We start from the raw sequence: 25,655 nt of genomic DNA on the forward strand, positions 1-25,655 counted from the left end.
AACTTTTACGCTTTGGGTTCACAATTTTTGGGTTCACAGCTTTGGGTTCACAGTTTTTGGACATAAAATTTACCTTTAATATGGAGTGCTTCCACAAGTTTTATTTTTTGTCATACTAATATGAGTTATAAATATTTTAAGTTTATTAAGCAGTAAAATAAATTTTATAAATCAAGTTCAGACATTTTTTTTATTTGATTTTCTTGATTGCCTCAATTTGGCAAATGTTAATAGCCCCTAAGCAACAGTTTCTGCGTGTTTGTTTGTGTGTGTGGGTGTATATATATATAATCATTTTTTTATTAATTATTAATTACTACCTAGAAAACACATGATGCCTTTTCGTCATTTTTTAATGTAATTTAGCTGAGAAAACGATTAAGGAGACGTATTACTCGATTTTCTTTATTATTTGAAAATGTTCATATATTATGAACATTTTATACTTTTTATGACAAAATATTTCTGTGTGTGTGTGCGTGTGACACGGTTTTATTTGTAAGCGTCGTTTTTCTGTTTATTTATTATTATATTTTATTAATATAATTATAGGCATAGTACTTTTAATGTTTTTACTATGAATATTGATACATGATAATTATATTTATTGAATGATTGTTACTTTTTTTGCTGTAGTGGTTTTTATATTATTTTATTACGTTTTGTCAGAATAACACTGTTTGCAAGTTTCTTGTCAGTGAATATTTAATTATTATTTTGAGATAAATATTGCTTCATCATTATTATCTTATTGTTTTGAGATAAATATTGCTGCATCATTATTATCTTATTGTTGTTTTGAGATGAATATTGCTTCATTTTTATTATCTTATTATTGTTTTGAGATAAATATTGCTTCATCATTATTATCTTATTAATGTTTTGAGATAAATATTGCTTCATCATTATTATCTTATTGTTATAGTTGTCAATTTTATCATTTATTACAATAAAATCATTATTGTTATCATCATTATTTGTATCATTAATATTATTTCATGGTATTTATTAAGGATTAGTTTTTTAACTATTTCTAAATGACCTCAATTGTACTATTTTTTATCAAATTATAATGATTAATTGATAATTAACCCTATTAATAATGAAGAATTACATGAAATAATTCATATATAATCTTACTATAATTTTGTAAATTATCATTATAAACATTGGATTACAAAATAAAACGATTTACAATTTCATTCATTAAAACTAACATTTTATATTTTCAGTCATAAATTTATTTTCTATTTTTGGGAAACTAAGATGTGTCATGATGGTGTTTTAAATTTATGAGATGATAAATTTAAGATTAAAAATTTTTTACAAAAAACTGCAGCTCTATAAATTTTTGCAGCATATTAAAAAAAGTTTTGTGTATTAAACAACGAACTAGAAAAGTTATTTGAATCGATTTTCATTTGGCTGGATAAGATAGTTTAATGTGCAAAGGTACTAGGACAACATTTGCAGTTGTAATGCTCTGGTTTTATTGCTTCTTCGTCAAATGTTTTAACCATTGTTTTCCAAAATTCAAGCAACTGATCATCTTTATTAAAGCAGAAATCGGAAACCTCTGCAGCAAACTTTAAAGATGAAGCAACGTCTCCTGTTAAAATATAAATTATTAAAATAATTGACAAATTATCAACGATATCTCTCTCACACTTTTCTCTCTCTTTCTATATATATATGTATATATATATATATACATATATATATATATATATATATATATATATGCACATATATATATAAATGTATATATATATACATTTATGGATATATATATATATATATATATATATGTATATATATACATGTGTATATATATATATGTATATATATATATATATATGCATATATAAATGTATATATGTATATATGTATATATGTATATATATATATATATATATATATATATATATATATATATATATATATATATATATATATATATATATATATATATATATATATATATATATATATATATATATATATAAATACAGTATTGGACAAAACATTTGCAACCAACATTGAACAATGCTAAAAAGTGTTCCTAATTTTACATGTCTTAAAAACGAAACGAACTATACTACCACAGCAAACAGTTCAGGAGTCTGGAGTCATAACATGCCATGACATGAGCAATCAGCTGACAGGTGACAGCACACAGGCAGAATTTCGTTGATAAGTGCCATTTTGCAGCGGACAAAGCAAGTGCAACTTTTTTGGTTTGTTTCATTTTCTTAAGTCTGGTCCGCGTCAACGTCACGGAAGTTTTTTAATAATCAAAGGAAGTATCCAGAAGTTTCTAGAAGCATGCAGAAGCTTTCAGAAGTTTCCAGAAGAAGCATCTGAAAGCATCCAGTAGCATCCAGAAATATCCAGAAACATTCAGAAGCATCCAGATGCATCCAGAAGCTTCCAGAAGCATCGAAAAGAAGCATCTAGAATATTCCAGAACAGGTTCACACAGGTTCATTTTACTATATAAGAGACATGTAAATCGACATGTAATTCAGTCAGTATATGGAACTCAATCAGTCAGTATTATCAAGACAGTTTATCAAAGTGAGTTTTATCAAAGTGTTTTATCAAAGAACATACATACAAGAAGTGAAATACAACAAGTGTTTCAATACAATACATACAGTCCACATCCAACCAAGACGTTGTGTTCCACAAAGCATTATTGTAAATGTAACACGATAAATGTAACACGGTAAATGTAACATGGTAAGCCTTGAGAAGCGTGATTGTTTATTTTTATTATTTTTATGACTTCAAGTGCAAAAATGGCTCCTGACAGTCTTGGATTGGAACTAAGAAAGAAAATTATTGGTGATTACGTAAGTGGAATGTCACAAAAAAGTATTTGTGATAAATATCGCGTGAAAAAATGGACCGTATCAAGATGTTATGTTACCTCATGCTGAATGGAATATGCCGATAAAATGGGTTTTTCAGCAAGACAACAATCCGAAACACACTGCAAAAGTAGTCAAGCAGTGGTTTCAAGACAACCACCTATCGGTGATGGATTGGCCGCCTCAATCTCCGGATCTCAACCCTATCGAGAACCTGTGGGAGATTGTCAACCGCAGAATTAATCGTGAAGGTGTTCCTAATAAGGATCAACTGTTTGAACAAATTCAAAAGGTCTGGGCAGCGATTCCACAAAGTTTTATTGATCACCTGATCGAATCTATGCCTCGAAGATGCAAGGTTGTGATCGACAACAAAGGATTTGCCACGAAATATTGATAGCGAAATACAGCTTGGTCAACATTTTGTCGAGTTGCACTTGTTTTGTCCAGAAGGAAATCAACTTTTTTTAATACTTTTGATTAAATTATTAATTTTCGTGTACAAATAATGAACTTTGTGATGAATAAAACTTGAAGAACTTTGTCTCTAAATAGTTACATAGTTATTTCTCTAAATTGAAAAAATGCAGCACTTTTATATAAAGAAACTAAATTAGCATTATTTGGTTGCACTCGTTTTGTCCGATACTGTATATTTGAAAAGTGTGATTATTTGATAACTTCTTCAACATGCAATATGATGGTTTTAGCGAGATTATAGTAACTTAAGTAAAATTAGGCAGAATTCTAAGTAACAAATCCGATTTTGAATAGACCACTTTCCTACGGGTAGGCTCAGTAATGAAATTGCCTGTTATAATGCTAATTTTTGCAACAATTTTTGACTTTTTCAAAATTCTTTATCTTCTAAACATTCAATTTTGTTGAAATACTGTTTGTGAGGCTTACAAAATCTCTGACTAGCAGCATAGTCTTCCATCTACACTAACTTTTACGCTTTGGGTTCACAATTTTTGGGTTCACAGCTTTGGGTTCACAGTTTTTGGACATAAAATTTACCTTTAATATGGAGTGCTTCCACAAGTTTTATTTTTTGTCATACTAATATGAGTTATAAATATTTTAAGTTTATTAAGCAGTAAAATAAATTAAATAAATCAAGTTCATTGAGAAAAGAATGAGAGAGATATCCTTGATAATTGACAAATTATCAACGATATCTTTCTCACACTTTTCTCTCTCTTTCTATATATATATATATATATATATATATATATATATATATATATATATATATATATATATATATATATATATATATACATATATATATATATATATATATACATATATATATATATATATATATATATATATATATATATATATATATATATATATATATATATATATATATATATATATATATGTATATATATATATATATATATATATATATATATATATATATATATATATATATATATATATATATATATATATATATATATATATATATATATATATATATATATATGTATATAGTTCTATAGTTTGTTGGCTTTAGGAAGAGCGGAAGGAAAAAAGTGATTCTTACGCCAACACATACGTCACTTTTAATTACTTTTGACTTTCGTCCAACATTTCCGTGTTGGACGAAAGTAAAAACCATTAATTTAATTACAAATTAATCGTTTTTTAAAAAAACCACAAAAACGCAAATTTAAATGACCAGAATGTTTTTAAAAACATTCTGAATGTTTTTATAACATTTTGAATGTTTTTAACAATATAAACAATGTTTTTATTTTTATTTTTTTTAATAAAATGTTTTTATTTTTATTTTTTTTAATAAAATGTTTTTATTTTTATTTTTTTTACTGTAAATCATGCGCGGAGTGTTGCTACATCGACTATCTTATAGCCTGACTCGCAAGGGAGTGCTGCTACATCGACTGACAAATAGCCTGACTCGCAAGGGAGTGCTGCTACATCGACTGACAAATAGCCTGACTCGCAAGGGAGTGCTGCTACATCGACGGACAAATAGCCTGACCCGCAAGGGAGTGCTGCTACATCGACTGAGGGTTTGGTTGGGGCAGGCAGTCTATCATTATTAAAAAAAAAAATCCGGTCTTGCATTTTAATTTTTACTTTTTGTCAACAAAATATCGAAAAAACTTTCGGACAACATCTAAGGGTTCTATATATATATATATATATATATATATATATATATATATATATATATATATATATATATATATATATATATATATATATATATATATATATATATATATATATATACATGTATGTATATATATAAAAGAAAATAACATACCTGTATATGATGAGCGCCACTTCTTAGAAAGAGCATAATTGTATACCCAAAAATAACCGTATTCTTTACGCTCAGATTCAGTTTCATCAAATTTGTGATCAGTTTTTACACACATATCATCTTTACTTTTTCTTTTTTTTCCATATGGTGATTTTGTATTAGAAGTTGAAATACCAGAGGTGGCATTTGAACTTGAATTAGGTGTCGAAGAAGTAATTTTGACATCTGGCGTCATCATAAAATCATTTATTTTTATAAGAACACTTCCTGAAGAATGAATATACTGATAAGCAAGCTTCATATCTGTTAAATCAGACTTGGGTAAATCACGCAAAAAATCAAACCTAAAATTGCATACAAAAGTAACATTTACCTCTCAAACTATTAAAAAACCATAACAAAAAAAAATTAACCTTCTCAGAATTGCCTGCTGAAACATCAGCATCCTCTTTGATCTGGATTCAAGAGGATACTCTGTAAAGTAATAAAAAAAGAACATTTTTATTCTGTTAATAAAATGAAGTAAAAAAAGTTAAAAAATGATTTTAATGCAAAGTTATACAAAACAAAAAGCTTTCACTTTTTTTAGTTTTTTATCTAAATGAGCAAATAAGCATGTGTAAAAAATATTGGGAAGTTTTGTTAAATGTTAGTTAAGAAATACTCATTTAAACTATTGTTTTGTATTATTTTATATTCTGTCCATGATGATGTCTACATTTGTTGTTGAATGTTTATATATATTCTATAATTGAAATTACATGTTTGATGAATATACATCAAACATATAACAACTCAATTATAGGTACATATACATTATTGTAAATATTATATCATTTTAATAACTCTATATAATCACATTAGAAATACACATAGATAAAGTACACAGTAACAACAATTTAAAAATTTTAAACAACTTAATAACAATGGTAAGAGTAAATTTTTTTGTTTGCGTTTATGCCAAAATAAATTTAAATGTTTTTTTTTCAACAAGGCTGCAAGCAACCACTATTAGAGTTGGAAGTTACTGGAAGAGAAAAGATGAAGTTTATAAAGCAAGATAACAATGATATGAATCAGTAAAAAAAAAAAAAAAAGATTAAAGGTTGACTGCAAGAGCAGGTCCAATTATGTTTACAATGCGTTTTTGCACCCTGGCTAAAGGAAAAAGGATATCATTCAATAATCCATTCTAGATAAGGCAACAGTATTCCATACAAGGACGGATTTGAGATTTATAGAGATAAAGAATAGAATCCAAAGTACTAAAAATATACGATATAGATGTAACCTTAGCAGATGGTAATTTTGCAATGGATTAAATATATGGTTCCCAAGAAAATTGGAATTAAGAGTTAATCCTAGAAAACAAAGGGTTGACGACTCATTGAGTACATCGCCGTTCAGAAATATTGGAAGATCTAGATTGTTGTGATAACAATTAGCTGAAAAAATTGAGTTTTATCTGAATTTAAGTTCACCAGCCACTGAGACTCCTATGCTGTAGCAGAAGTGAGATCCTTTTCAAGCTCAAATTCCTCCTACAAGCAATCAGAGAGTGTTGGCCTTTTATCATGACAAGAATAAATGGTAGTATCATCAGCTAACAATGCCACCTTAGATATGATAATTTCTTAAAGAATGTTAATGTTAATTAAAAAAAGTATATGACCAAGAATAGAACATTGAGGAACCCCTGAAGTTACAGAAAATGAAAAAGAGCGCTATCTATCAATAAAAACTATTGGTTATTATTGTTAACAAATCACCAGTAGAACAAGAAGATCAAAATCCACATTGATGATCAGAAAGTAAGCTACTTGTTAATTAAAGACTTAAAAACTTTGCTCATGATAGTAAGAAGACTAATGGGACAATAGCTAGACAAGTCAGATTGCTCTACAAAATTTTTGAAAATAAAGATCACAGATGCTGCTTTCCAGCAGGCTGAAAAACATGACATGATAAGCACTTGTTAAATAGTTTTGAAAGTATAGATGACAGCTCCGGAGAATACTATTGCAAGACTAACAGGTATGTTGTTCGGACTAAAAGGTATAGAAGAGTCTTAGCAGAAAATCATTTTAGATACAGAAGCTGGAGTGATACGAATGTCAAGCAATGGATCAACCTGATGATGATATTGATGAAAAGTTCTTAGCAAACAACTCAGCTTTGTCTTTAGGTGAGATATCAAAATCTGATCCATACAAGAGAGATGCAATAACAGATTTGCCCTTAATATAGATACTGTAAAAGATTCTCCAGAAGTCTCTGGAGCCTAATTTGTGTAATGAAATACAAGATTTTGTGACCTGAGAATAGAGGGGTTTGGCATTAGACAAAACATTTTTACAATGGCTTCTAATGGTTAGTAAACAGACGTTTACTATTGCTAGAAGTGTTTTCTGGAAAAATTTTTTGGCAATAGATATGGTTATGATTGGAAATTGCAGCAGCAGAGAGAGAATTAAAGATTCCATGCCAGCCTGAATGCAAGAAGTTGCATAAGAAGAACATTTGTCAGCAAGAAGACAAAAGATTTCTACCCAAGGGCCATTGCAAAGAAAATCATGAAAAGGTCCCAGTCAGTTTTAAGGTAGTTGTAAGAAGTACAATGATAGGCAATTCTAATGATGAAAAAGAATAAGACAATATTTTTAAAAGGATAAAACCTTGATCAGAAGCATCTGATGGTGAATGTGAAAGAACTAAGAACGGATTAGGATTAGAAACAAGACATAATTTGAGTAAAGAAGGTAAATGATTCAGATTGTCTGGAAAGCCATCTTCAAGGCAAAATTGTGGGTCATAACATATGCAGAGCCACTGACACTAGAACCAAGCCATTTAGTGGGATTAACATCAAAAAGAGTGCAGTCTTGAGATGGAGAGCAATATAGTATAATGAGAAAGATAGACAGCTGAACTCAAATTAGTCTCACAAAAAGCAAGTAGGTCTGAAAAACATTGCAAGAGATAAGATTCAACAGAAGAAAAGTTACTTTAAAGACCACAAAGATTAGTGAATGATTTAAAGAACTTGGTGATAAAATTGGTTAAAGAACTTGACTCAAAGCACAGATAGTAATCAGTAAAATAGTCTAAGTAATTGCCTCATTACTATTAATATCCCCTGAGCCATAACAAACGGCTCCAAATGTGGCCTTGACAATGCACAACAAAAGTACAAACAGTAACACCATCCATGTACAACATGGCACTAGTACTCTAATACTTTACAGCTGTTGATGGAATCAGCCTCTCCGAGAGGTACCACAGAGTTCAGGAAACCTGACTACCAACCAGCCTCAGAACCATAAAACTGAGTTTTAGAGCTATACCCTTATTAGGAGATAATAAAATGAGTTGCCTATAAATAACAGCGACACAAATAAAACCAATGCATTGAGTCAAGAAAATCTAGCATTCAACATCCTAAACTGGAAACAATGTATTATAAATACATCTAAGCCAGCCAAATAGATAAAAAAAGGGTGCGAAGCTGGTCAACAGATAGAATCTGTTACCCCTTAATTAGCCTTTATTTAGCTATAGCTAAAATTATAAAGTTAGTATCCTTTAAGGTTAGTATTGAGAAAAGAGTTGTAAACTATATTATAGGGCGTATAAATAACATATATTTCTTATACTCGAAACACAATTCTCAAAATTTATATAAATAAAAGATTTTTATATAAATAATTTTTTTATAAATTTTTATATAAATAAAGATTTTTATAAAAATAAAGTTATAAAATATTCTGAAAAACCAACCTTAGTCCAGCTTACCTTCAAAAAGCTCTTTCTGACCCTCTTTCAGCAAACAATCTACATTTAGTCTAATAAAGGCTGATCTTCGAAATGGATTACGTTTATCTTTCATTGCTTTGGAGGGAAAAGCACACATAGGAGCTGGAACAATATGCACACCACAACTAGTGGCTTTATGAGACAATTTTTGTACCTAAATATTTGTTTCAATAGTAGCATACATTTTTCAAAAAAATATTTTTCTATGATATTAAGTTGTTGCAACAACAAAAAACAAAATTTAAAAATAGTTTATAATTTAAAAAAAAAAAAAAATCTAAAAGTATCTTAAACTCCTACACACCCCTCCCTCATCCCCACTCACTCCAATGTCAAATGACTTTAAATGTATCTTTTTTTTTTGCATTTTAATAAAAAATTTAGCTTAGTTTGAAAAAAAGTTTGACTAATTGTTTACAAATAAGTTGTATTACAACTTATTTGTTGTATTACAAATCCAAGGCCAAAAACCTTTTTCACTACAGGAAAAGTGAAAAAAAAAAGTACTTAGTGAAAAAGATTTTTGTAATACCCTAGTTTATCAATATATTCTATGGCTGCCTGGCTGTATGTATGTATGTATGTATGTATGTATGTATGTATGTATGTATGTATGTATGTATGTATGTATGTATGTATGTATGTATGCATGAATGCATGTATGTATGTATGTATGTATGTATGTATGTATGTATGTATGTATGTATGTATGTATGTATGTATGTATGTATGTATGTATGTATGTATGTATGTATGTATACATGTATCCAATTTTTTTTTTTCTTCCACTTCAAGCTGTGTGTATATATATATATATATATATATATATATATATATATATATATATATATATATATATATATATATATATATATATATATATATATATATATATATATATTAAGTAAAAAAATTCAGAAGGAAAATATATATATATATATTAAGTAAAAAAATTCAAGAGGAAAAAAAATAAACCAATTCAGCAATAATGCAGCCAGTAGCAACCATCCAATTAAGTTCTATTGCATATGCTATATTATATGGATGATAATCTCCATGATAATCAATTGTACACCATTCAGACCGTTCATTACCATCTAAGTTATACTCCATTGTTTTATATAGACTTGTTGACTCTGAATTTGAAAAAAGAATAAATTGTTTAAAATAGATTTGTTGACTCTGAATTTGAAAGATTATACAGACTAGTTGAGTCTGAATATGAAAAATGAATAAACAAATTTTAAACGAATAAATAACTTTTAAATGAATAAACAAATCTTAAACAAATAAATATATTGGACTCACAAACTTTTAGCAGTAAAATAATTTAAACAAATTTGATTTTATTGTAAAAGTATGAGATCATGTATAACAGAAATTATGTACTTTACATATACAAATACTAAACACTTTTACATATAAATCATACAAACATTACACATAAACACCAATAGACATATGTCACGCACAACAAACCTCATTTATAACATTTTTTCTAATAATACTATTTTTATACTTCATACTTAATGTTGAGAAGTTAACAAAATTAAAATTTTATTTAATAATTTAATTAGATGTTAAACTTTCAATTTCTTTACATACTTTTAAACTGTTCCATTGAGTTAAAATCTTTCATCAAGAAAGGAGCAGAATAAAGATCATACTGATCTGTAGTCACGGATACTTCTAACCATTTAAAACTGTATGACATCAGGAGTTCTTCATCTGTTTTATGTACACCACCAAACCAAAACTTATTTTCCGTTTCACCTACATAAAAAAGCTTATAAGCTTCAAATGCTTTGAAAATGTAACCAAGTGTTACATGTTATGAAATTGTAACCAAGTAATATATGCTATGAAAGTGTAAACAAGTGTTATATGAAAGTGTAACCAAGTTAAGATAAAAAATAAATTATAGCAAAAAAATTTGTTAAAAAATGTATCAAAAGTGTTATATGTTATGAAAGTGTAACCAAGTGTTACACTTTCAATGTTATGAAAGTGTAACAAAATGTTAAGATAAGATTTTGAAACAGACCTGTCAATCTTTAGTTTACTGAACTATTAAATTCAAAAGTTTATTTTCTGTTTTGTAGTACAAAAAAATATATACTTTTTAGCAAATATTTTTTCTAATTTTATTTTCTACTTTTTAGTTTTTATAATGAGCTAAGGTATTTAACAATGCGAATTATTGTTATATATCATTGTTGTTATATCGCAATAATATTATTAAACAGCATTCAGACTACAAGAAATAAGAGAAAGAGTTGAGATTTGTTCCAATAGTAATAAAAAGCAGCATTGGTGCAATATTTATCTCAATATTGGCTAAATGTTGTTAACAATATTGCACCAATATAAAATCTCCACATTTTGATATATCTAGCAAATATTGATTTACAGTTTTGGCTGTATATAAACTAAAATATAATGCCAACATATTTTTTTATTATAATCAATAAAAAATATTGAAATAAAAAAAAACACCCAGTGCTTTTTTTTATTTTAATTCATTTTTCTAAATGCATTTATTTGCGCACAAATAAGGTTTTCATCATATATACATTGTAAGAGCATACAAATTATGTGAGCTTTTTCAATGTGTTCAATGAAAACAATAATAGTACAAGAATTCAATTTCAAAAGAACTCAATAAAAGCATTAATTGTACAAGTATACAAATAACAACCTTTTAAAAAAAAAAAACATTAAAATTTAAAAAAAAAAATTTTCTGAGGAGGATTTAAACTACCAACATTATCACCCTATGAAGAAAAGTGATACTACATGATACACTACATAAAATACATAGTAATACTACATAAAGTGATACTACATACATAGCACTAGGCAAATATATTGATGATGTAACAAATAAAAATTAAATTTGTGGACAAGTTACTTCTTCTTCTTTACATGAAAAGTTCTGGTCAAGTGAAAGAAAAGATTATTAAAAAAAAACAAAAAACCTGAAAATTTAAGCCAATTATATCTATTGAGAGAAACAAAAATTATTTAAAAATTTTTTAAGAACATTTATATTTATTTTAGAATTTACAGAGATTTAAGCATCTGTTACTTTTTTGTCAAACAATAAAATTGTGTTTATTGTCTAGGTCTCTGGAAAATGCTCATCATAATAATTGAAAATAAAATTATGTACATTCTATATTATATCCTCTAAAATTATGTACATTCTATATTATATCCTCTAAGATTATGTACATTCTATATTATATCCTCTAAAATTATGTACATCTATATTATATCCTCTAAAATTATGTACATTCTATATTATATCCTCTAAGATTATGTACATTCTATATTATATCCTCTAAAATTATGTACATTCTATATTGTATCCTCTAAAATTATGTACATTATATATTATATCCTCTAAAATTATGTACATTTTATAATATATCCTCTAAAATGAGAACTGACAACAAAAATTGTGTATATTCTGTGTAAAAAAGCTGTATTTTAAAAAGGTGACAAACTCAACCATTAGGTCTCAGTTGTAGAACTATATGTATAGTAAATACATGTTATACATGAATTATTTATTCTACAGGTAAAAAAAGTTATAATAAATTGTATAAAAAATAAATTATGCAAAAAATGTAAAAGTGTACAATAAAAGTAGAAATAATATAATTCACATATATATGAACATAATTCATGCATATTTGTATATAAGTATATACTAGATAACAGCAATTTTTGGCATTAATATGCTTCAATCTGGAGTAGAAAGTTTATAAGAAAATAATTTAAGAATAAAAAATCTAAAGTTAACTAGTAGCTTATTTAAAAAATAAGTTTAAAAAATCAACCTAAACTGTTTTAAAGACAGTATTTTTAGTTAAGTTATAATAAAACGCGCCATTAACAATAAGTAAACGAAACAAGTTTCAAACTTTCCAGCAGAAGTTTATTATTCTTTCTGCATTTGAAATATTCAGGCTGAAAATACTTCTTTTTTTTTAATTCTTAACCCAAATAAGTTGCAACATTAAAAACCATGCTTTTTTATAAATATTTTATTTACATAAGTTAATTTACATTTACATAAGTTACTTACATAAGTTAATAGGTCAATTAATCAAAGTTAATTACATAATTTACCCTAGATTATGAATGGCTATGGTTTATGTTTCATATGTTTGGCTATGGTTTATGTTTCATAATAAATTATATGTAAAAAATTAAAAATAAATTAAAATTTTATCTTAAATTTTTTTAATGTTTTCAGAATTGGGAGGACTTTAATATTTTGTACATATAGTTTTATGGTCTAATTAAGGTACTCCTGCTTGAAGCAATCAATTTTTCTATAAAAAGTTGAAAATTGCTGGAGCCTATTTACTGAAACCTTAACAGCTAACTATTTCAGTACAACATCCTATTACAAATAAATTCATGTTATTTTTTGTATATATATGCATTTATTTCATCATTATGATCAACATGATCATCAGAATCATCATTACTATCATTATTATCATGATCACCATGAGGATCATCATTATCATCATCATCATCAGGCTTTAGCCTTCCTCTTTTATGCTGTTTCTCTAGTATAAAAATCTAACATAAACAAATCTAAACATTTTCTTTCCTTAGCTAAAGCTCTTTCATACAATATGTAAGGCATTCTCTTCAAGTCTTTTTACTCCTACCACTATCATTTTCTCCTTAAACTGCTACCTCTCTACATGCTGATACCTAAATCACTTTAATCTTCTCTAACAAACACTGTTCAATACAACGTTTTTTTCTAATCTGTCTTAGATTATGCCTCCTCCTTTCTTGTCTTGTCAGTCACACCACACAGCCATCTGATCATCTTCTCTTTTGGCAAATACTACACCATATAAATACTAAAGTCTATACAAATGTGTAAGGATATTGAATGCCAGCATCTCAATAAATAGCAAGCATATATGTTTATATCCATAATATGTATGCATAAAGTGCATCTTGGAAGCTTTTATTCCTACTCTTTAATTTTAAGTCAAGCCTCATTCTACTCCACATTTTTCACCATCTTGAGCAGTTGCTTTAATAAACATTAATCATTTTTCTCATCTTTTTTAAAAAAACATCTCTCTTAAGAACAAATGCCCTTTTATTATTGCAAGAAGCCAACGTAAAAAGGTCCTGTCTGATGTTAAGCTCTGTTATTCTCAGTTTACTAAATCTTATCTCAGATATTAGATTCTAGATACTTGTGGAAATTCTTTAAAAGTGTCATTAACTAAAGTAAGTCTAACATTTAATCTCTAATTCATGGGTCTGATCTTTTTACTTCCCTAGAATTAGGCAGAGTCATTTGAAAAGACCTTTTCCTCTAACCTGACTCTTGAATCTAACGACCATATTCTTTGTCATATCAGTTAAACAGATTAACGCATTGTTAAACATCCAAATCACTCTGGCTTCCGACGCTAAAGTTAATTCTCAATTAAACACTTCTACAGTTTGTGCTTCAGACAAGATTTCCATCATTGTCTTAAAAAAGTTTTTTCAGAACTCTCTTCAATTTTTGCTAAACTATTAAAAAATGCTAAGTAAGTTGTTCCAATATTTTAAAACTCTAGAAAACACTTTGACCTCTCCAACTATCTTACGATTAGTCTTCACTCTGTTATTGGTTTCTTTATATAAAGTTTTTGAGATACTTAAATAATTTCTTTTTAACTGCAGTGATAATATTATTCTTGAAGGCTTACACTCTGCTTCATTTTGAGTAACTTTAAGGGTACCACAAGGTTTTTGGCTTCCATATTGTTTCATATCTACAATAACAATCTTCATGAAAATTTTACATCTAAATTGGCCCTATTTGCTGACGACACAACTTTATACTTTTGCTTTGACAAAAAGTCTTCACTTTTTGATTGCTTAGAACAAGCAGCTGATTTTTAATCCAATCTCTCTTCTGTAACACCCCAAGGCTTGCAGTGGCTTCTGGATTTATAGTCTGGAATTAAAATCAACAATTTTTGTTAGAGAAAACTCATTTATTTACCGCAAAAAATTATTGCAACACTGTTAGCATCCCTATATTGATGAATAAAAACCATTTTACTTTCAGAAAAAGTCTAAAAACACATTGTAAATGTCATTAAACCTGCTTTACCTACCTAGCTTGAGCCACTCTCTCATTGTTGTAAGGGAGGATTTCTTTCTTTTTTCTACAAATACTATCATGGTCAATAATCAAATAAAATATCATCACTATTATGATAAACCAAAACTCATTTTTGCTAGGTTTCTTATTCAACAAGTTGCATCCTTTTACTGTATCTGTCCCTTCATGCTATAAAAACTTATATTATTCCAGTTTTTTTCCTTGTACATAAAAAAAAACCTTATAACTCTTACCCAGAATATTGATACCCATCTCCATGTTTTCCTTTTTTATACAACCTACAACCTTTTAAGTTATCAGTTAACCATTTCCTAGCTTTTGAACTCTATTCTCTATTTTAAAGTAACTCATAACTTAATAGTGGTTGCTTGCAACCTTGTTGGAAATAAATTAGAGTTTAAACATATATAAACATATGCCAGTATTTAATAAATAGTAATGTTTTTTTTAACTCCAGCTATCAACCTCTTCTAAATCTTTTAAATTTGCCAAGGCAAGCTTTGCAAAAAGTGTCATTTTTAGCTGGAGCTGGTGCCCCGGTCCCTTACTAGTTCTACCTAAGTTTTTTTATTGTTTTCAATCAAACATTAATAAACCAGACCAGAAAATGTTGAAAACCTTGAATAAAGTTTTTTTTAAATAATAAATTGTTTGCCCAAACCAAAGCCTCAGTTGATGAAGTGGCACTTCCATTTTAAATAATGATTTTTACTATGTGCAAGCAATCTAGTGAGTTAAAAGGTTTCCAGTTTATGCAAGAAATGACCATAAAATTACTTTAAAACTTTTAGTAAAAATTTGAAATCACTTTTCAATTACACTGGATGAGTACATTTCATTGAAAAATTGAAGGTACAAAAACATTAATAATGATCAAAAATACACATACTGGAATCTGGGCTTGACACAAATATATGGATCTCTGCCGACTGAAAAAAGCTGCAGCACAGAGAAATCTAATGAAGTGTTTAAATGTGGGTTGAGCATTGGCAACAACAAGCTCATTTACAGAGAAAGCTTCCACAATGGGTAACTTTGAAAATATGGTTCCAACTAAGCATCAAACGTGTTACACCTATGGAGTGGATTTGGCAGTTCAAGAAGTGCTGTACCAGAAGCTTTTGCAAAAAATCGATAACAACACATTGCAAGTAACAAGAGACAAAGATGAAGTCAGCAATGGCAAATCCGAATCTGACATCAGCCTTGGCGACAATTGGCCGATGCCAATTGTTTTGAAAACATGAGTATTTCTTTTTGTGTTTCTATATTGCATGCAAAAATATAATTATTCCATAAACAAAAATGCATGTATAAGACTAAGTTATCATATAAGAATATTTGCAATCACTAAAGCTTTTTATATTTTTTTAATCAGATTTTTATCAGGGGCTCCATACATTTTTAGTATCTTTTTATAATTTAGAAAAGCAATTATATGACTTCTACCGTATACATATATAAATATACATATATATATATACATATATATATATATATATATATATATATATATATATATATATATATATATATATATATACATATATATATATATATATATATATATATATATATATATATATGCATATTTATATATGTATACAGTAGCATGCAAAACTTTAGAAACACCAATTTTTTTTCGGTTTTTACAGCATAACTTTTTACAAACTTTCATAAATAAGATGAAACTTTTACCAAATGTGCTCTATAGTATTTCAATTTAAAATTGAATGGTTAATTAACATTTAATTGTTATTTTGAAAAAGCCTCCGTGTAAAAGTTTAGAAACAACTGAATTTGATTAATATTTATTTCAAAAAAGCTGAAAATTTTACTAAAATTTACAAAATAACAATTTTTTAACAATAAAATAGTTTTAATAAAACACTTAGTATTTGGTGGCATATCCATTTGCTTTTAAAACAGCATCACAGCCACAAGGCATTGAATCTACTAATTTAATGAGAACATCCTGAGGAATATTATTCCAACATTCCTTAATCAATGCAAATAAATGGTATTTGTTGGTTGTTTTTCTACCAGCTAATTGCCGGTTCATTTACTCCTAAAGATGCTCAATAAGATTGCGACCTGGGCTCTGTGAAGGCCATTCAAGAACTTTGATTTTTTGTGATTTAAAATATTCCTTAACAGATTTGGCACAATGCTTTGGATCATTATCTTGTTGTAAGATCCATTTACAACTCATTTTATGATTTGCATCTGGCAGCATAACATTCTTTATGATGTCTAAATAAACTCTCTGGTCCATAATACCTTCTAAGTGATGAATGGGACCAACAATATCAGGACTAAAACATCCGCAAACCATAACATTTCCTCCTCCATGTTTAACAGTGGGTAACTGATATTTTGGATTAAATCTGTCTCCTACTGGGCGCCGAACATACCTAAATCCATCAGTACTAATTAGCGTAAACTTTGATTCATTAGAAAAAAAGACTTTTGACCAGTCATTAACTTACAATTAATATTATCTTTTGCAAATTTTATTCTGATTTTTTAATTTCTTGAAGATGTTAGCGGTTTCTTAACTGGATGACGGCCATACAAATTGTTTTGTTGTAATTGATGTTTAGTTGTATCAATGCTACAGTTTTTGTCATGAAGCTGATGCTTAAATGAATTAATTTCAACAGCAGTCTTGTGAGGATTATTTTTGGAATACCTTACTAATAATCTATCAGACTTTTCAGTTGTAACTTTAGGTCTTCTAGAGCAAGGTTTGCTTTCAATAGTTTTGCTATAAAATACATACAAAAAAAGGGTAAATGAATAAAACTTTGTTTGAACAATATTTTTTGCATGCATACCTTGATATTGTTAGTTATTATGTTTAAACTACAATATTTTCAGCTTAGATACATAAACCAATAAAGTTTAAAAAAATATATAAAAAAGCAATTAAAAAAACTGTTGAAAAATGTTGAAAAATTAAAAAAAAATGTTAGAACAGAAGGTATATATACCATAATTTATTATTCACATATTCAATACAATGTGCAATGATAAAAATCTTGAAGAAGAATTGAAGGAAAAAGACACAGTAACTGTACATGGGACATGCAGGAATGATTTCTAAAAGCTGAGAAGAAAAGTGAAGAAATGTTTAAAAGAAAGCCCTAAAATTAAAAGTGTGCATTCTGTGAGTTTATATACATGTTTATATACATTTCAAAAATAAAAGTAAGCTTTATTTTAATATAGCAATAAGTAAAGTGTGTTATAAAAAAGAAAAGTCATTTTATTTCCCACAGCTTTTATAATTAATTCCTTTATTTCCTTTGAAATTTTCCTTAGCTTTTCTAATGCTTTTAAAATATTGCTAAATAAATATAAAATACAATACAATTACAAATATTTTGCCAATTAGTTATACTTCACTGCCTTTGAAATATCTCAAAGTAATTAAATTATTAAATTTCACAAAGATTTTGGTTTTAAATTTTGCTTTTGTTTACAAAAACATGATTTAATTGCGGGGTATGATACTGTTTCTAAACTTTCGCACAGAAGCTTTTTCAAAAAAACAATTAAAAGTTAGTTAACTGTTCAATTTTACAACTTTGGTGGTTTATATTTTAAATTGAAATAATATAGAGCCCATTTGGTAAAAATTCCAGCTTATTTAAGAAAGTTTATGAAATGTTATGCTGTAAAAACTGAACAAAAGTTGGTGTTGCTAAACTTTTTCACACTACTGTATGTATATCTATGTATACGTGTATATATATATATATATATATATATATATATATATATATATATATATATATATATATATATATATATATATATATATATATATATATATATATATATATATATATATATATATATATATATACACACACACAAATATATATATATACACAAATATATATATATACACAAATATATATATATACACAAATATATATATATATATATATATTTATATATATATATATATATATATATACACAAAATATATATATATATATATATATATATATATATATATATATATATATATATATATATATATATATAAATATATATACATATATATATATAGAAACGTATATATAGAAACATTAAATTGACCGTTAACATTACATTTGAAAAAAATCATATATTACTTATTAGTAAAAAAGAAAAGGGTACAAATTCAAATTAAGGGTTAATGCCGATGCATTGGTATTGGCCTGTACCAATCAACATTAGCATCGGCCACAAAAAAAAGTGTGTGTGTGTGAATGTGTGTGGAAAAAAAAATCCAGGTAGCTAGGTAACAATAGAAAAATTGAAAACTAAGGTAAACAAAAATCATTTCAGTAAAATAAATTAGGCTTCGTGAATAAAAACACGCTAAATTGTTTTAAAATTAAAAATAAATTAAGTTATGATCCATTTTAAATGTATGTAAGATAAAAAGTTTTGCTTTTTAAAATTATTTTAATAAAAAATTACTAAATAAAATGTAAACAAAATTACCTTCTTTTTTGTCGTCAATAATAAAAAAAAGAAAAAAACCATCAACAAAATTTTGTGTAGCACTTCCAGAAGCATGGCGAATATGATTGGCTACTAATAATTGCTAAATTAAAAAAAGTCAATTTTATCTCATTTCTTTAATGTAAAACATTTTTATAATTTTAAGATTTTCAATAGATGTTTAATGTCTATCTATTCATAAATCTTTGGTAATTTATTCAGACTAATTTTTAAAAGCTATTTAAAAAAAATTTACTTGTCCAAGAGCAACAGCTTGCTTTTGTGAATTACATCCTACCACAGATTTTATCATCCACGCTACAGCTTCGGCTGATATAAAAGTATTATTGCGAAGATATTGGTCTTTAGTTGAAAGAAAGTATAATCCAGAACTAAAGGAGTATTATTCTAATCTTTAAAAAAATGCTCACCCAAACCCTCCTCTCTCGCTTCAACACACACATTTAAAAATAAATAGAAAAACTATTACCTTTGATTTAACATTGCTTTTTTAATATCTACCAGAGGTGAATTTACTGATAAGCAATTATCTGAATCTCCGTGAGATATTGCAGGAGAGGCAGGGGAGTTGGAGCTAGTAAAATCAGTAAGTAAATTAGTTGCAGCTTTAAAATATTTTTATTATTTACTTAATTTAACTACATTAATTGCCCCAAAGGGTAAATAATATAATATAAATAATATATGGGTATAAATAAATTATGTTTAATTTATAATATTATTATACCTTATAATATTATATATATATATTAATATATATCATTAAGGCATTGTTTTTTCTATATAATCCCTGAGAATTTTTTTATTTAATTCTTTTTAATTCTTCAATTTTTGTTTAGGGAAAGGTAAAGGTTAATCAGGACAGCTCAATAATAATAATATAATACAATCATTAATATAATATATAATACTATTACACAGCTATTCACAAAAGTTTAAACAATTACAGAATTTTAAGATCTAATCTTCGGTTTTTCTTGAATGAAAATCTAACAAAAATAGATATCAAAATAATTTTTTTTTCCAATTTGGTAAATACATTATTTGTTAATAGAATTAAAAAAAGTAGGTTTCGACTCATCACTGTTTACTCAGAAATTTCATTAAAAGGTAGGTGATACAAATTAAGAGGTGTCACAAAAGTTTAAACGATTTTATTTAGGACCAATTATTTGCTAATTAATTAATAAATCTGGTGCAAAAATTTTTTTTATTTTTAAATAAAGTTAAAATGAATAGTTTACAAACAAAAAATTCATCACAACATCATCAGGCAGCTTTTAACTCAATAAAAATCAACTTGAAATATTGTAAATTTAAAATTAATTTCAATTGCATGCAAATGGGTCGAAAATCAGTTTTTAGTGAGATCAAGTGGCAAGTTATTGGTTTGGCGAGGTACTGGGAGACCATCCAAACTCAGCAACCGTGACAAAAGTGGTATATTCAGAACGAGCAGAGAAAACTACACAGCTACAAAAAGCTAGCACAAATCTTCAACGAGTCAAAAAATAATCCAAAAGTTAGCAGAGAGCTCCTGAGACGAACATTGTTGGACAAAGGTTTTGGAACGTACATAGCTGCTAGAAAACCTATTCTTTCAATCACGGATAAACATAAACGACAAGTGTGGTCCAAAGAAAGCTGGACTGGTCGGTAGAACAGTGGGCAAAAGTTATTTGGAGTGATAAAGCTAATTTTCAAGTCGTAAACCGCAAGGGAAGAATCTATGTCAAAAGATTTGAAACTAAGAAATATTCAGACAGGTTTTTGCAACATCGTCGACAAGACGGTGGAGGTTTGGCTGGCATCTGGGCATGTTTTTCTCACAAAGGTATAGGCTTCTGTGAGCTATACAAAGGCCGAATTAATCAATACACCTACAAGATTACATTGGAAACATGTTTAGTTCCATCAATCAGACACTTGTATGGCAGAAACAAGCAATTCATCTTTCAACAAGACGGGGCTTCAGCTCACACAGCTCACTCAATCAAAGAATTTTTTTTGAAAAAAAGGTCAATATGATGCCCTGGTTCCCTAGGTCACCAGATCTCAACCCAATTGAAAATATTTGGTCTTGGATCAACAATCAATTGACATACCATGAAATTCAATCAACTCAGCATTTGAAGCAACTTTTGAATGAGTACTGGCCAGGGTTGTAAAAAAACCGGTTTTTTTGAAAAAAACCAAAAACCATCGGTTTTTTTAAAAAAACCAAAAAAAGCATGGTTTTTTTGGTTAAAATTAGGTTTTTATTAAATAATGCCGTATTTAGTTATCCTTTTAAATTAAAAAAAAGCATAACACATTTTATTTGAGAAGCATAACACATTTTAATTTAAACTATACTCTTTATCAATATTACTGTAATATTTCACCAAAGTTATTCAATACTCATTGTTTAATGTTCTATATATAAATACAAGCTTTGCTGCTTATTCTACCCCCAATTGGTTTCTTAACTTAGAATGAACAAGGCCAAAAGTTGAAAAAATTCTTTGGATTCCAGCACTAGAAGCTGGTGCATTTAATAAACCTTCAATATCCATTATGTTATAATCCACAATTTTTAGAGATTTCCACCATTCTATTGGTGATATATTTTTTTAAACAGATTTACTATACAAATAGCTTTTATCGAATGGAGCAGATTTGGCTTTTAATTTGAATATTATCAGTAACAAATTCTTGAACTCTTTATCTGCGAAATTCATCGCAGCTTCATTTTCATTTTCAGAAAGATTACATCCAAAATATCTAGGTTCTATTGTGTTTGCCAGGAATTGAGCATCACTGACAGTCTGAAGGTATCTAGATTCAAATTTTTTTTTTTTCGTTTGTTAAAAATGATAAACTGTTTATCAAATCTTTAAAAATTTCAACAGTGTCACTTATTTTTGTTAGATCTCTTAGCAACTTATCTAATGCTCCTGCAATTGGTTTTAATATTTTTAATAAATCTTCTGTGTTTCGCTTTATCTGTATATCACTTACTTTTTTACTAATCATGGGATCTTAGTCTTTATTTTTTTCAAACATTGTGAAAATGATGCTCCAGTTGCTGACATATTTTTCAAGTGAATCACACAGAATTCCAGCGAGTTTCAGTAGGAAGTGGCAATTTTGTTCGTCCACTTAATTTATAAATTGCTCCAGCTTGATGATTATTTCTTATATATTTTATTATTTGCGTAACATGCTTGCTCACATTTTCAATGTTAAGATCATTTACTAAAAGATTTAGTATATGAGTAGCACACCCATAAGTTATTACAATATCTCTTTCAGATGACAGTACTTGTCTCATTGATTTCATTTTAGCTGCATTGTCAGTCGCAAAGCTTTTTACTGTGCATCCAAATTTACATCTTACAGAATCTATTGCTTCGCTTGCTAATCGTGTAAGATATTCACCAGTATGTGAATGACCAGAAGTGTTGATTGTTTTTACTAAAATGTTAATTTTATCTGTAATTACAGAGATACAAGCTATAGGTTCATTATGTACATTACTCCAGCCATCTAAAGACATGGCTACAATTTTACCATTCAATAAATTACATTTTTTAATTTCTTCTGTGTAAACCCTATCTAATATTTCTCCTCCAATTTGAGTTCTATTAGGTAGAGTGTATCATGAATGAAGCATATTGATAAATTTTTTAAATTCTTTGTGTTCAACTGTTCTGAAGCTAGAATTTGTACTGTATATAAATCTACCAAGTTGCAGATCAAATAAATCTTTCTCTTTGAAGCTTGTTCGTGTGAAAAACTTATCAATTTTCAAATATTTATCTGCTGATGTTGAATTGGGCTGAGACCTTTTCATTTGTTGTTGTGATGTTGATGGTGAGTTACCTTTAAAATGAAATTGCAGTTTATTGAATTATTGAATTATTAATATGTCTATACGTGATAATTTAAATATATATGTTTACAATTTAGGGAAAGTTTAAAATTTAAAATGACAATGCAGTAATTTAACTACCTTCAAGAAGTTGTTGATCTTCCATTGACTCCATAATTTCATGGGGTTGTGATTGCTTGCACTTTTTTATATGTTCATGCATCCTTTGAATTTGACCTTCCATTTCTTTTCTACACGCATTACAAACTGCTCTACACCCTTGTTTTTCTGGAACAGTCACTCGTGTATATTTTAACCAAATCATATCATATTTGCGCCCAGTTTTTTGAGACATTTTTTGTGGTATTAATAAATTATGTTATAACTACTTATATTTTTGATATATATATATATATATATATATATATATATATATATATATATATATATACACACACACATATATATACACATATATATAGATACATATATACATCGTTAAGAAAACTTGCTGATGAAATAAGTTCATCAGGAAGCAATTCTTCTTGATGAAACTATTGAAGGAGAAACAGCCTGTAGAAGAAAACAGATAAATAAGTGTTATTACTAATTTATTACTACTCTATTCTATAAGAACACTGAGGACTCTATTCTATGAAAAAACAGAAACAAAAATCATGGGTTTAAAAAAAACATCTATATTGAAGATTAGTTATATTTGTTAACATAACCCTGTTTTAGTTTCCTGTTGTAAGTTCAAATCTTTTTAAAAAAACATTAATTTGGTTTAAACCAACATTTTTTTAATTGGTTTAAACCATGGTTTAAACAAATGGTTTAAACCATTTGATTAAAACCATGCAACCCTGGTACTGGCTGAAGGTACCTCACATGATGTGCATAAAATTAGTTGAGTCAATGCATAAACGAGTTTATCTTTGCTATAAAAACAAAGGAGGACTAAATATTAATTTTGCTTCTTTTTTTTTTCATTTTTTGTTCGAATGTCTTATTTTTCCTATATGATTTTTTGTAATTGTTTTTTTCTAACTAAATATTAAAATTTTTATAATATGTTCATATTCATTTTAAAGCTAATTACTTTTTCTTTAATAAATAAAAAAAATTAATTTGATATCATTTTACAGTTTTTTTTTTATTAAACAAAAACCAAACATACTTGATAAAAATTCTGCAATCATTTTAACTTTCGTGAATAGCTGTAATACTAGATATAATATTATTATGAAGTTATAGCTGTAATACATGTAGTAATAATAATAATAGCTGTATTACAGCTATTATTATTATTATAGATATATTATTATTATGAAGTAAAGAAAAGTTTATTAAAAGTAATTAGTGGTTTCATAAAGGTTCTTAGTGTAATGTTGTAAACAAATTTAAACTGCTTTTTAAGACAAAAAAAAAAGGATGATATGAAAAAAGGTAAAAAATAGTCATCAATGTTAATATGTTTTTCTCACATCAAACCTAATGGATGTGAAAAAAACAATTATTTAAACAATGATAAAAATGATAACTTTTCCTTCTCACAGAAAAGTTATACTACACTGCCTGATATAATGATAAGACAACCAAAATTATTAATAAAATCTACTATACATTTATATTTAAAAATTAATTTTTATTAAAAAATCAGTTTATAAAATTATAAGACAATTTTACAAAAAAGGTTTTATTTACAAACTGCAGATGTGGGCAAAAATTTATTTGATGTAAACACTACAGACGATTATTTAACTGTGAACTGTCAAAAATTTAATTTAGGTTTTTTTATTAAGTATAAAATAACAAACTAATTAATAATGGGTCGTGCACCATTGAGTCCAGATAAGAAAAAAGTCCTTTCTAACTTATTGAAAACAGGTCACTTCGTTAGTTAAATGGCTGAGTCATTTGACGCAGCCAAACTGTGATTAAAAACTACGTTAATAGTCCTCATATGTATGGAATAAAAAAAAGTCCCAGACGTCCATCAACATTAAGTGACTGTGATAGGCAAAGGTTGTTGAAACAACCTTCAAATTTTTTTTAAATGCATGTCAAATTGATGCAAAAACAAGTGTTATTGCAAATTTACATACAGTTCAACAAGTTGTT

General features: G+C 27.2%; 1 protein-coding gene across 2 annotated transcripts in view; it reads right to left on the minus strand.

Moving 5' to 3' along the window:
• Positions 1-1,115: 1,115 nt before the first annotated feature.
• The window catches only part of LOC100197913 (GATOR1 complex protein DEPDC5), a 112,057-nt gene continuing 87,517 nt past the window's right edge, over positions 1,116-25,655 (minus strand). For both annotated transcript variants that reach the window (XM_065791346.1, XM_065791345.1), the window contains exons 17-25: positions 20,148-20,252; positions 19,914-20,049; positions 19,658-19,760; positions 10,597-10,764; positions 9,967-10,127; positions 8,971-9,145; positions 5,592-5,652; positions 5,179-5,522; positions 1,116-1,609 (exon numbers count right to left, since the gene is read on the minus strand). In XM_065791346.1, coding sequence (XP_065647418.1) covers positions 1,440-1,609; positions 5,179-5,522; positions 5,592-5,652; positions 8,971-9,145; positions 9,967-10,127; positions 10,597-10,764; positions 19,658-19,760; positions 19,914-20,049; positions 20,148-20,252 — 1,423 coding nt within the window. In that variant the 3' untranslated portion in view covers positions 1,116-1,439. The remainder of the gene's footprint in view (positions 1,610-5,178; positions 5,523-5,591; positions 5,653-8,970; positions 9,146-9,966; positions 10,128-10,596; positions 10,765-19,657; positions 19,761-19,913; positions 20,050-20,147; positions 20,253-25,655) is intronic.

The sequence above is a fragment of the Hydra vulgaris genome, chromosome 02 (genome assembly GCF_038396675.1).
Source record: "Hydra vulgaris chromosome 02, alternate assembly HydraT2T_AEP".
Taxonomy (NCBI): domain Eukaryota; kingdom Metazoa; phylum Cnidaria; class Hydrozoa; order Anthoathecata; family Hydridae; genus Hydra; species Hydra vulgaris.